The sequence below is a fragment of the Prionailurus bengalensis genome, chromosome A2 (genome assembly GCF_016509475.1).
Source record: "Prionailurus bengalensis isolate Pbe53 chromosome A2, Fcat_Pben_1.1_paternal_pri, whole genome shotgun sequence".
Taxonomy (NCBI): domain Eukaryota; kingdom Metazoa; phylum Chordata; class Mammalia; order Carnivora; family Felidae; genus Prionailurus; species Prionailurus bengalensis.
Window position 1 is genome coordinate 80,428,555 of NC_057348.1, and position 14,573 is coordinate 80,443,127.

Sequence of the window (14,573 nt, forward strand, 5' to 3'; positions counted from 1 at the left end):
AATTCAGTAAATTGACTCAAAGGTAATGGGATTTTTTTTTCAAGAACACAAGCCAATAATTGATAAAATAAAAGAGAAACATTTATTTCGAGGAGTCTATATCTTCTTGGTATTTTGTCATTCTTACAGGAGCAAGAATGGATGAAACCTGAAACTGAATACTTGATCTTTAATGATTCTGCTTTCCATAGCTGATGTTTTCAATTATTCCCTTCCCTCTAGGTGATGATTGCTCTGTTTTCAGTCATGATCTTCCCAGTTATATTAAAGATAATTTCGAGTCAGCAAGAGTCACTGAGGCAAACTGGGAGACCATTCAAGGTGGAGGGATAGGAAGTGGCTGTGGGCAGCTGGCACCCTATGCCCATGGAGACTCACTGTATTTTAACGGCTGTCAGATAAGGCAAGCTGCCACCAAGCCTCTGGACCTCACTCGAGCAAGGTAACAAAACTCCTGTGTTCTGCTTCAGATATAGAATTGGTCACAAGACTGGCCACTTTCCACTGCCTGTTAGATTGAATCATGAACTTCATGGCACAGGTGTCACAAAATGGTGGAAGCCAAAATGTCATTTGAATTTGGGATGAGGAAGCATTATGTGTTTCTACAACTCAGAATTCTGCTTTGCTTCAATTTATTGCAGAATTACCTTGTCTTTCTTCACATGCACTGGCCGAGTGGTGGTGCCATAGGCATAAGCCAGAAGAAATGGCCAAATATAAAAAATTGATAAGTATATCAAATCAACATGTCATATACCTTAAACCCACACACTGTTTGACGTCAATTATGTCTCAATAAAATTGAGAAAATAACTAAAAAATGTTAAATTGGCTGACAATCTACATAGATAATTTAATGTGGACTGTTTGCAAATATGTAAATATAAATGTGTGTGCAAAGTAGATTTTGTAGTCAGGCAAACACATACCTGTAGTTAGCTTATGTAGGTTACAATAAATAGAAGTGGAGGCCCAGTGGATGGATTATGGGGACTTTAAACGTTCACATGCTCCAAGAGCTGCTTATTAATGCAAAATAGAGTGCTCAGACACTGTGCAAATCAACCAGGAAAGTGACAGAGAAAAAGAGACCCCAGGAAGGTTGGATTTCCTTCTCCACCTGGCCTCCACAGCTGTGCCACTTCCGCCAGTACAAACATGGCTTTTTGTCTGTGTAATTCAAAAAACAAAACAAAAAAGAAGATTCCAAGGCTTTATGAAGATTGCAAAGTATTAGACTAGAGTATTCACAGAATGCTGGAAAGCGTTCAGTAGCTACAAATATATTGGAAAACTGGGTGTTTGGTTATTAACCAAATGTAGATGTTTACTTAAGACTTTTCACTTTGGAAAACATTAGTAATGTATTTTCAGAGGCAGAAAGGTAAGTTTAGGTTCTTTCACTGTGATAAACAATGAAAATGTAATTATTTTGGTAATCATGGAGATACCAAATTTTGTTCACCCATCCCATTCTTTCCTACCAAAAAGATGTACTTAATCTGGGGACAACCTGATATTTCCTTGACCCCATCTACAGCTACAACTAGCTGCTTAATTAACAATTGCACACCATGTTGTACAAGCAAGTTTAATTCATGCCATTTATAAGTTTTGAGCCCACTGCTTTATTTCACCAGCTCCCCTAAGTGGGACTACTGTATTAATTGCTAGGACTCTGATTAGATATAGATTAGATATTAAACATAGATTTCCTGTGTTTAAAAACTGTATCTTCTAAGGGTAGGGATGCCTGTGAACTTGAAACAGAATAGCAGACATGGTCCTGAGCCGTGGACCATGTCTAACTCAGTTTTCCCTCCACTCTGATCTCCAGACATCTGTCCTAAAATAGACATGATGATTTATCCTTGCGCAGATGCTATTCAGCTTGGAGCTATTTGTAAAAAAAAAAAAAAAAAAGTATAAATATTGTGGTTTTAGTCCTTGTCCTCTCTGTGTCCTCATGCCTACTTGGCCCCTATTACCTTTCAGAGAATAGAAGATATTTTAGGTGACACAGAGCTTTGAAAGTCAAAATTGTTTTCTTTGCATAGAACACCAGCCTTCTAAGATTATCTCTCATATGTATGATGTAAAAGATAATATAAATAAATTTTATTGCTAATATGATTCAGTCATAAGACTGGATGCTTCTCTTTCTACTCTGCGACTTCAGAAATTATGGACTTTAGGATCAAGAAAGGTAAAAGAAAAAAAATTAGAAAATATAAAACTTTGAATATCACCTGACGCTTGTTTCCCTGTGTTTTCAGCAAAATCATGTTTGTTTTGCAAATTGGGAGCACGTCACAGACAGACAGCTGCAACAGTGACCTGAGTGGCCCCCACGCCGTGGACAAGGCCGTGCTGCTGCAGTACAGTGTCAACAATGGGGTCACCTGGCACGTCATCGCACAGCACCAGCCCAAGGACTTCACACAGGCTCAGCGAGTGTCTTACAATGTCCCCCTGTAAGTGGCCTGAATGGAAAGGCATGGTCTCATGCGTGATCCCTGAGAATCACAGGGTCTGAGCTGGAAGTTTGGTGAAGTTACTGGAACAACAGCACAGAAGCAGGTGGTGGCACAGCCAAGACTAACCCAGACCCCCCAAAGTTGTGTCACTGTTTTCTGTTAGGCAAGGAACCAGGTGCAACAGGGAATAGAGAATAACAACTAAATGCAAAGGCACTTTTTGGGTATTTCCCTTTCTCTAACCAGTATTTCTAGTCCTTTAGAAAGAAACATTGTTAATTTTCTACGCTCATTTGAAAGTTTTCTGAGGGTAGGCAACCATGTCACTTTTGCTTAGCATTGTACCCCCAGCCTTTAGCACAGTGTCTGTCACACAGAAGCCATGTCACGTTTGTTGGCCAAAAACAGTGCTTTTCCAGGTACCAGTGGGGCACGGGGAAGCAGGGAGGGAGTTGTAAAAGAATTACAAGTCCTTGAGGAGCCAAATCCTAGGACCTAAGCAAATCTGAATTCCATACCCTAAGTTTTGTTGATTTAGGCTAGCCTATTCTGTTTGAAGTCTGCAAGTCACATACCAAGGAAGTTTTGTTTTCTAGCATTTAACCTCTTTGTCCTTCTGTGACCCAGGGAGGCCCGGATGAAAGGAGTTTTATTGCGCTGGTGGCAACCGCGCCACAATGGAACAGGTCATGATCAGTGGGCTTTGGACCATGTGGAGGTCGTCCTGTGAGTATCTGATGCGTAGCATCCCATGTCCCTTGCAGGAAGGTTTGAAATTCCTTTGATGTGGCATGCTCCTTAATTCAGTAACAACCGCTCCTAATGAGAAGCCCCCACAAGACTTTCGCCTACACTCTTCAGCAACTGCAATCTGTAGCTTAGGTCAACCTGAAATAGCCAAGTCCCAAATGCAGTTTAATGTACCTTAGACAACTTCAGTGAGCAAAAGATTTATGTGTGCATTTGACAACGTTCGTTAAATGGGATGAAACAGAAGCCTCAGGGTAAATGGGAAACAGTGTCTTTGCCACATCTAGGTTGCCTTATAAAATGGCATGACGTCCCTCAGAAGGGAAGGGATCTGTACTGGTCAGTGTGCAGAGTGTTTCTGGCTGACGTGCCCAGTTACAAACACCTGTCCGAGCCACCGATGCCTGAGGTGGCCTTCAGTTTAGTGACGTGGTTGCGATTAGAGCAAGGCATTTGTGGTTTCAGATTCCTCCCGCCCCATCCCAGCCCCTTGCAAGCTGAGGGTGTCCCCCTGTGGCTTCTCCCATAGAATAGCTGAGGGTGTCCCCCTGTGGCTTCTCCCATAGAATAGCTGAGGGTGTCCCCCTGTGGCTTCTCCCATAGAATAAAGCTGGCGCCGCTGTCCCCTTAGCCGGGTTGACTGTTGTGCAGAGAGATGATTGCTTTTTCTCTAACGATCTAGTTCCTGTAGAACTGGAACGGGAAAGCTTATGTCTCGACGTGTTCGGACTGATGGCTCCAAGTGGTTGGCAAGGAGAGGCGAATCTTCTCGGTAGATAGGTTCAAATGTTCATTCTGTTTACCAGATCAAAAATGAAATCAGCCCTTTGGCTGATTTCAGTCATTTTGAAAGCAAACGTAAATGATTAATTGGTAGGAAAACTACCAGATCTGTTTTCTTTCAATCATAGCCATGAGCTGAATTTTTCAGTCTTGACTTAGCCCTCGTCTTAGTTTTCACTGAGGCACCTGCTTGCATGGCATCCATATCAACCCCCAAATCCAAGAGCAACCCAGTCCCTACACAAGTCCCCACTGTGCGCTCTGCTGCTTTGGACAACTTGCTGGGCTCTGCCTCCACAAGACAAAGTTGAAGTTTAAAATCACAGTCCATAGTCATCTGGATCTATATATGAGGCTGATGGTTTACTTAGATATTGATTTCCTCAGACTACAGTATTCCAGGAGAATAGAACAAAACCTGGGCTCTAAAATGAACACATATATATGGTAAGGCCAGAGAGAGATGTCCAAATAGACCAAGAACCAATCCTAGAGCCTTTCTGCCCTGAATACTCTCCTTTCAGAGCAGCGTTTCTCAATCTGATTGAACATCAGAATCACTCAGGAGCTTTTGGAAGAAGCATCCCTCCGGATGGTTTGATTGAAATTGATCTGCAGTGGGACCTGAGCATCAGTCTTTTTAAAAGGCGCCCCGAGTGATTCTAATAAACTGGTTGAGAATCCAATTTAGAGTCAATAAACACTTTGTATCTTTCAAGTCTCTTGCCAAAACAGTTTACATTAATAGGGCTTCGTGTGCCTGACAAAGCATTATGAACTCCGATGGAAACTTAAAAACTTGACAGTCCTCAAAAGAAAGCAGCGAATACTGCCCTTGGGGTAGACATGACAATCCTTAACATGTCATGTGTGTGAGTAGATTAGAGATTTCTTCTTCTGCCACCCAACCAAACAATTTCAGTTATCAGTTTTGGATTTCCGAGACATATCATCACCACAATACCCTCCCTTGAACAAAATTAAAGAGCAGGTGGGGTCAGCTGTGCAAATATACTCCCGTGGTGGAAAACAGCCCCTTTGCAACTTTGAAGCAACTCTGTCCTTCCTTCCCTGTTGACCTGCTTCCTCAGAGTCTCTCAGAGCATCAGCAGGAAGCCTCACCACATAGCTCCCAAGGGACCCTCTTGAATACCTGGTGTTGGTTAATTTTTATAAGCAACCACCGGCATCATGCTGTTACTACAAGAATCAAATTTGGATTATAGGAAATCTATCATATCGATCATTTTTCTGGAGAAAGAATCTGTGTGTAATGACTTCACTTTTATTCCATCTCCAGAATTTTAGTCCTCTGAAGAATTTATCACTTACCAGGCACTGTCTGCTCTTACTCTGCATTATTCTTGCAGACTTTCCAGACACTAAAACATTTTGAATGAGAAAAGAGCATTTCCACATATGCACAGTGTTGCATGATTTGGACTTCATTCGGTGTCTTCTTTCAGTGAATGATTTAAAAATTATAATTCACACATATCACCAAATAATTTTATTTTTTTTATATCACACAGATAATTTTAAAAGGAAATGCTAGCTCTTTAATGACATTTCAAAATTTTGTTAAAAATAAAGTGTATACTTTGCTTTCTTTCCTTTCTTTCTTTTTTTTTTTTGGAGAAAGAAACAGAAATTATATTTTCAGAACCATCTTTTTGATATTTTGCTCTTGTGTTAGGATTTAACATTTCTATACCAACTGTCCCCTTCCATAGCACTTCTTTTCAGAAGAGTCAGAGGTTTTAAGGCATTCACTAACTAATATGCCCTTGATAGCTCTACAAAATAATCACTTTAAGTCATTCATTTGATGAGTTTAAAATAAAAAATAAACTTCCAGAGAATTCAGAAAAATAAAACACGATAATTCTCCATAGGGTCTTTCAACCAAATGAAGCACCAAGAAGCTAGCCAAGATTTGCTTCATGATTCACAAATATTACTAATTATAATTTTGCTACAGCAGATATATACTTAGAAATAGAGAGGTATAGGGGCGCCTGGGTGGCTCAGTCGGTTAAGTGTCCGACTTCAGCTCGGGTCATGATCTCACGGTTCGTGGGTTCGAGCCCTGCGTCGGGCACTGTGCTGACAGCCCAGAGCCTGGAGCCTGCTTCGGATTCTGTGTCTCCCTCTCTCTCTGCAACTCCCCTGCTCATGCTCTTTTTCCCCTCTCTCTCAAAATTTGGATAATAAAACATTTAAAAATTTTTTAAAAAAAGAAATAGGGAGGTAGAATACTCCCATAAATCCCTATTAATTCGAAATATCCTCGAATTCACTATACTTTTATATGATAACATTTAGTGATATAAACTAGCATTGCTAACTCCTCAAGTGTGGAAGAGAGAGGAGACTGGGGTGCAAATCTAAAGAGATACAAGCCCTACTTAACTGATGACTCCAAATATGGCTGCTAATATGTTTTTGCAACTAATGGTTGGAAAACCACTACATTGTTAGAACGTATTTTCTTTTCTGAGTGAACACTGGCCTTAATCTAACTTTATTACCATAGTTTTGCTTCTGTGCATGTGCACTAAGGACACATGCTAAAAATCCCTAGAAAGAAAAATTCCAGTCACGCATGGTATCTTGAAAATAACCTCAGCACTGCCCATATTAACTACAAAGGTACATAAATGAGTTTGATGAGAACAAATTCAGCACTTTTGAAAATATTTCAAGGTTTAGGAATGCATCCTAAATTGACAACATACATAACAAATGTTTAACCTAATGGGTTAATTCTAAAATACTCCATGTGGAAGGATTTGCGTTTCATAAATATAGATGTACAGAATGACAAGCCCCACATCATAAAAGAGTAAAAGCACCATTTAGCACTTAACAAGCAAAGTCACTTATGCTTTATGCTTGTTTGAGAGTGAAATCTTTTCATCCTGGTGATGTTTTTCAGTAAAACCTGCCCATGAAAAGCTCTTCATGAGAATTGGCCACTGCTATTCTGGCATAAAACAGATGTACTAAATTGACAGATGACTTTTTCCCAGCCTCACTAGCTTACCAAAAGGCCTTATTCCGTAAAGTCTGAGCAATATAGCAGAACACAGTCACTGGCAACCATGTCAGAAACCTAATGTCTCTGAATTCACTTGCTAGTAGAGAACGTTCCTTTTGCAGTAAATGTTTGTGAACACCCTTGGGCAGACCCCTCACAAGATCCATGCTGGTGGGGTTCTTCTTAGGATAAAAGAGAAATCTTGGTCTTAATCGTTTTTGTGGGGCACTCATCCTTTTATCCTAAGAATCTCCCTCACCCAACTCCGCATCTCATTCACACATCACATTTTTTTTGTGTACGTGTCTAAGTCACAACCTGTCATGTGTATAATGAAGTGGGCCAATTTTTGCATGTGTACCTTGAAAGCAAATGGCTCGGTAAAGAGCCTTTGTGAATTGACTTACTAAAGAGTGAATAATTACCACACTTACTGGGGATGAAAACCAATATGTTGCTAACTATGGTCTTAAACGCATTTATCAGATTTCAATAATATGAGTACCATCATGACCCATCCCCTCATGCTATCCATTATCAAAATACTATCACATTTTTGGCACAAATGATTTTTGGAGATGAGCATAGTACATTTGTTGCAAAGCATATTTATCCTTTACTAATTTGACTGTGTTATCTGATGTAGAGGACTTCTGTATTTTTTAAAGCCCATTCCTTAATATATTCAGGAATAAGTATTTTCTAAAATGCAAATAACTGAAAAAAACAGACAATAAATTAAGGTTAGTTATTAACTACTACTTTCCTATTTATACTTTATACACAACATTTATGCCAAATGTAGTACTAAGCTACATGTACCTTGACATATGGTTATGAGCAAATATTGCATGTTGCATTACATTAAAAAGTTAAATATATGTATATATCAGGTGTAGGAGAATAAGAAATAACTTCTTTAATTTTTATTTTCAAAAGAGATGAAAAATCCTATATTGCATCTAAACCTGATCAGACTTTTATGACTAATCACAGTGCTGCATGCATTGAAAGGCATTTTTTAACTTGTGTTATATTTCATTATTTGCTGTCATTGGTTTTCCACTAGAGTAAGGTAAGTCCTCTTACTAATTCTGGGTAATTGTTGCCTAATAGTCTCATCAGTGTTACCTGCATTAACAAAAGTCTTGTCGAAGACCTTTGCAATTAAAAAAAGATCTGTGAAAACAAAGTTATGTATGATATTGGGATATACTGGGACATTTGGAACCTAGATCATGTAAAGTCAGAGTTCAGCAAAATTGTGGTAATTCTTTAGTGTACGTGCAATATTGGGCACAACAGCATAGACAGAGTGCTAATCAGCATTGCTTTATTGAGTAACAAATTTCACTCTGTGCCTGAGACTGTATTAGAGAAATTAAAAACTAGAGATGAGTGTCAAAGACCTAGGGGCTCTGATTAAATGTAATGTCTCTCAAAAGATCTGTTGTGCTGGAGATGCGTGCGGGTACCTTGACTTTTTAATTCTGTTTTAAATTAATAAGTGAATTGGCAGGGATGCCTGGGTGGTTCAGTCAATTGAGTGTCTGACTCTTGGTTTGAGCTCAGGTCATGATCTCATGGTTTACGAGTTTGAGCCCCACGACGGGCTCCGCGCTAGCAGTGTGAGACTTGCTTGGGATTCTCTCTCTCCCTCTCGCTCTCTGCCCCTCCCCTGCTCCCACTCTCTCTCTCTCTCAAAATAAATTAATAAACATTAAAAAATATTTTTAAAAAATAAGTGAATTGGCAGAAAGTAGTGGACCTATTCTTAATATTTGTGAGTTCTAGATCCTATCCTTAGGTAAGACTTGCCTTCTTTAATATGTAGTTACATTTGTCCTCCAGTGGTGATATTTTAAAACTTAGGAAAGAAGTTAAAATGGTTTTATCATTTATTAATCATCTGCATGTTATGCTAGGGGTTTTCACTTAATCCTTACAACTCCCTGAGGTACACATTATTAGATATTATTCTTCCCTTTTAGCAGAGAAAATAAATACTAAATTTTCAACATTTGTGAGGTATCTGAGCCTACACTTATCTATATGTAGCCTTCCTAAAAATGCAGGGTGTTGAAAATAAAATGTCCGGCATCCTCTACTCAGGGGAGTTTCATTGATTAGTTTGAACAGTGGCATCTCATCTTGTACTCACCAGTATTTCTCTAAAAGATGTGACAGTCCCCTGGATTCTTACTTCTGCATTCGTATAAGGTGTTAATTATTGTATCATATGTTTTGATAATGAATAAACAAATGACTGATCAGTAAAAAAAAAAGCCTACATTTCGAGGATCTCAAATTACTTCTGCCAAGGCTCTATCTTCCCCATTCCTGTTGGAAAATCCAATAAAAATCAATTGAAATTTTTTTTCATAATAATTGATGACCTAACATAGCGGCTCCAGTGAAGAGTAACAGTTCAAAATAGCATAGAGTCTTTCTTGAAAGTTCTTGCAAGATCCATATTTCCTATGCAGAAACAGAGAAGGGTCTTATATTTCCATCTAAGTCTCTAAAGTCACTCGGCGATAGTGGAAATTTAAGTTAGCGTTTCCAACATGCCACTGACATTCAGTCTCCCTTCTTTCAATGACTTACAAAGGAGAATTTAAAAATGGACCAAGTTCTATGCACAGCCAAAGCAAATCAATATGCCAAGTAGCCTAGTTGATATGCCTTGGGATGGATATTACCTGCTTTCATTGTACTTAAAAATTTTTTTAATTACTTTCCCCTGTAATTGCAGTGGAAAAATAAATCTTTAAAATTCCATCACACCAGTAATTATTTTGGTAATAAGGTTATCTATAGCTATATATCTACATATATCAGAAACAAAAATAGGGGGTGCCTGGGTGGCTCAGTAGGTTAAGCATCCGACTCTTGATTTCACCTCAGGTCATGATCTCAGGTTGGTGAAGTCAAGCCCCACGTCAGGCTCTGCACTGAAGCTTCTGTCTCTCCACCCCCCCCCCACCCTTTCTCTGTCCCTCCCTCACTCTGTCTCTCTACCCCTACCCTGTTATATAGAAAAGTTGCTTTAAAGCAATTAAACGTACACCTCAACTTTCATTAACACTTTAATGTTCCTTTGTTCCCATGTATTGAGGTCACTTTCATGTCAATCTAGATTGCATCGAGATAACTAAATATCTTGAGTGTTCTGAGTTTTCTTTTCCTATGTAAAATATCTTAACTATTTTAAATTATCTTTGAGTACCTTGTATCTTTAAACATGTTTACAACAGAATAATTTTCATTGCTTTAACTTTGCAGTTATTCTTTATAGTTAAAGAGTAATGATTTACAACAGGAATCCAATCAGTAAGTCACCAAAAGTTCAACAAACATGCCTTGACCACCCACGGGTGAGGCAGGAGTCTCAGTGCTGTGGTGTGGGGGTGGGAGGGAATGGGGGGCAAGCCACGACACTGACAGAACACAGTTAATCTCCATTCAAAGCAGAAAATGAGCACGATGAGGGTTCAAAGTAGGGGGGACATCGCTTCAGGGAGCAATAAATAAAATGTGATACTTGGAAAAAATGTAGAAACACAAGAAGTGATGTAGGGGATTGGTCAGTGAGGCAGACGGAAGAGGTTCAGGGTGGCTCTGACTAGAGCAGTCTGTATGGGAACGTAGTGGAAGAAAGGACTTAAACAACAGAGTAAGATTAAACCTGCAGAGAACTTGAAGTATCGGGCTAGGTTGGCTTAGATGTGGCTCCATAGACAAGAGGATTGCGAATGGCTTGTTCCAAGGTAGAGTCAGCATTTGAGGGAAAGTTTACAGAGTCTGGTGTGCAAAACACGCTGTATGTATGTGGAAAGATAGGCACAATGTATCAATGATACTTTCTCAGGATCTCGTGGTTTCTTTTCAGTGGTGTTTTTTCCATAAAGGGAGAGAGTGAGAAGACTAGATTAGGAGGCCACCGTGATACCCAGGGAAAAGGCCACAAGATGACCTACTGTCCTGAGAAGAAGATGACCAGTGTCAGTCCTGGTATTTTGTGACTAAAGAGGCGACAGGATTTTTTCTCCTGACACTTGACAAGACATTAACTCATTGTCCTCTTTTTGTAACTGGACTTTACATAGGTAGCAATTAGTACTTATAGCAGATAATAAATAATAAAGTTAATAATATTTAATTATTATAAAATTATTAAAAAACATAATATGTAATAATAAATTCACTTCATCCTTCAACCATGACATTGAAACTGGTCAACTTAGTTGATATATGTAACACTGTCACATCAGGGGAGAAAGGAAGGGTGGTAAAGTTACTGAAGATAAACCTCTTTTTGTGTGTGTTTTTCTCTGCAGTGGCTTCAGAGTGTATTCTAGCTTCCATTCTATAGTGTCTAGCAGTTTGGTAATACAGAAACCCAGAGTAGAAAGTTATTAGCACCTCAATACAAAATATATATATCAAGTGATGTCTATTTTTTTATCAGGTTTTCAGCACAGGTATTATTGCTTTTTGATTAAACATATCTAATGATACTGACTTTATGTATTTTCCTTTGAGACATTTTATTATAAATATTTTCTAATGATCAAACAACTATAAAATCATCATTTTAAAGGTTTCTGTATGTTACAAATGTTAATATGATATTACTTAATTGTAATATCTAGTATAATATACTAGGTAAAAAAGTATCATTTTACACCCTGCCTGGTATAGTGATCATTAATAACCCAGAACATGCCACTGAGTGCAAAATTGTCCCTTCCCTTCTCTTTACCCTAATTCAAGTTCATGTCATGTTGACCTTCGTGGTGGAATCAGATCACACATGACATTATCCCACTCCAGATACATTTTATGTTTCCCTGAAATTAAGGAGGAAAAAACTTGGTGTCCACACAGTTTTTAAGAGACTCGGTAAATTTGAAAAATATCAATATGCTCGCATTTAAAAACCACATTTTGGGGGGTGCCTGGGTAGCTCAGTCAGTTAAGCGTCAGACTCTGGAGCAGGTCATGATCTCACAGTTCTGGGTTCAAGCCCCACATCGGACTCTGTGCTGACAGACAGCTCAGAGCCTGGAGCCTGCTTTGGATTCTGTGTCTCCCTCTCTCTCTGCCCCTCCCCTGCTCCCACTCTGTCTGTCTCTCAAAAATAAATAAACATTAAAAAAAAATTTTAAAGCCACATTTTGATGCCACCTATAGATAGGTTGTCACTCAGGTCAGCATGTGAAAGAAGTATGGTTCTTTTTAGTGATGTTATAGATAACGATCCTTTTTAAAGCATATTTTCCATTCCAAAACTTTTAACCGCCGTCTCTACCAATATTGCACAATTTCCTACCGACTCCCCAAATCCATCTTCCATACTTTTAGCAGCTTCACGTATAATATGTATGTATGCATATGTGTACGTACATACGTGGAGGAAATCTATGACCCCTACACAATTACACATTTAATTACACCTTCTTGGTATTTATGATCTTTTTTCCAGTCAAGTGCCTTTCTTTTCCATAAGACCATGTTTATAGATCCCAGATGCCTATTGTTTGCAGAAGACCATGAAATCCAACTTCCTGAGAAAAATTTGCTTTCTTTTGCCCCTGAGTCTAATCAAATAAGAAGTTCAAGCTGATTCAGCTAACAACTTTGTTTTTCCTCTGTTTGTTTTTGCGAAATGAGAATGTTCGCTAAAGGAATCAAATTCTGTTTCCTACTTGTTAAAGATGTGTTTAAATAAGGTAGTGGGTACAGCACACACTTCCTCTCTAATGAAATCCACCCAAGTAGACAGTTTCAGAAAAAAGTCCAAGAATAAAATTCAAAAGCCAGAACAGTTTCATTCCACTTTCACTGTGAATCAAGAGAATTTACCATATTTTCCGGTTTGGAGCTCACTAGTGAACAGAAGGGGCTTTCTTCAAGGCCAAAGACAGTGAATACAGGCGTCAACCTTTAGTTATTCTGTCTTGGGGGAGTAATGTCAGCATGACCTATTAACCATGAACATTTTCAAATAAGTATCAGGCTAACGTAGAACATAGACTACATTGCGCTTTCAGTGATGGGACTTACGTGCTCTTTCTCCTTTCCCTCCCTGCCTCTATCCTTTCTGACGTTAAACAGCACTCGCAAACAAAATTACATGATGAATTTTTCACGACAACACGGGCTCAGGCACTTCTACAACAGAAGACGAAGGTCACTTAGACGATACCCATGAAGAATCAAAAAGTTTATTTTCCTTCCAACATGTGATGTGTTGCTTTCCCATTCTTTTAAAATCTCGCACTGCATCTGATATCAGGAAAATTCTGTGAAGGACTCGGTGATTAACGGAAAGCCCTTCTCAAGACCGAGTGCACACCACTTCCCCACACTGTGAACTAATGACAAGTGACTTATTTTCTCATAAGTAAATGTCTTCATGTTGCTGTGTCCGTGAAAATTGTGATCTGTTGTAATATCAGTTACAGTGGCAGTATTGAAAATAAGAAATAGTTTAACAGAAAAAAAAAGTTTAAGCACAAAAATTTAAGAGATTTTATGTTTAAAATGGCATTGAGTACAGAATTTAACATTCTTGGTCACAAAGCTATTTAAGTGGACTGTATTTCAGCTATGTATCATGTTTTATATGATTAAATTATCATTGTTTGTTTTATGTATTATCTTCTACAGTATAACACACTGACACTGTATTTACTTGTTTTGTTGCAATATTTTGCTGCTGAATTTCAGGCTACTTATATTCTGCAGAAAATTCATTGAAATACCTACTCAAGAAGATAGTTGTAAAGATATTGTATCTCCTTTAATATACTCCTTAAAATGTATGTTGGTTTAGCGTTGTTTTGTGGATAAGAAAAATGCTTGACCTTGAAATATTTTCTACTTAAAAATTGTGGATGAAAACCCTATCTCCCACAAAGTTCCCAGCTCCTTGTCTAAAGATTTTTTTAAAGTGTTCTGTGGCTGATTTACTAACAGTGACTGCCATTTTGTGTCTGTGGTAACAAGAGTGATTTGTAAAACAGTGGATGTTTTCATTGTGTTCTCTTCGTGGATTGTTCTTCCTGCGGGTCATTCTCATACCTTCTGATGAAGTTGTACCAACACCAGCAACATTGTGATGGCCCTGTAGCCCTGAACTCTCGATTAACCTAACTGAAAGGTTGTACTCTAGGGTGAACCAAGCTAAAAGCCCATTCTTAAATAAAAATTATGTCCATAAGCCACTTGAGGCTCATTTGTCTTTATTCATTTTTTAAATTAAATTTTGTGTCAGATTTGGAGAGCTGATCAATTTTGGAAAAAACGGTGTCAGATGTATTTACTGGTGTTTGGTTTCCTCACTGGTAATAACAATTATGAAGCCACACTTTCAATTCAACCATGTTTCTCTTATTCTATTTCTATTAATCACTCTGTTTCTATTAATCATTCTGTAATTACAGTAAGAAAAGTCAATAGAGAATTCTGAAAATTATTGAATTCCTGAGAAATGTTGTTAGCTGCTACATAAA

At 38.4% G+C, this 14,573-nt stretch overlaps 1 protein-coding gene across 3 annotated transcripts in view; it reads left to right on the plus strand.

Annotated features, from left to right (window-relative positions):
• RELN (reelin) overlaps window positions 1-14,285 on the plus strand; it is a 533,601-nt gene extending 519,316 nt beyond the window's left edge. Inside the window, exons 61-66 of one of the 3 annotated variants that reach the window (XM_043588658.1) lie at window positions 223-442; window positions 2,280-2,477; window positions 3,108-3,206; window positions 3,913-4,002; window positions 8,123-8,128; window positions 13,174-14,285. In XM_043588658.1, coding sequence (XP_043444593.1) covers window positions 223-442; window positions 2,280-2,477; window positions 3,108-3,206; window positions 3,913-4,002; window positions 8,123-8,128; window positions 13,174-13,270 — 710 coding nt within the window. In that variant the 3' untranslated portion in view covers window positions 13,271-14,285. The remainder of the gene's footprint in view (window positions 1-222; window positions 443-2,279; window positions 2,478-3,107; window positions 3,207-3,912; window positions 4,003-8,122; window positions 8,129-13,173) is intronic. The other 2 variants (XM_043588659.1, XM_043588660.1) reach the window with 2 other exon arrangements.
• The last annotated feature ends 288 nt before the right edge of the window (window positions 14,286-14,573 follow it).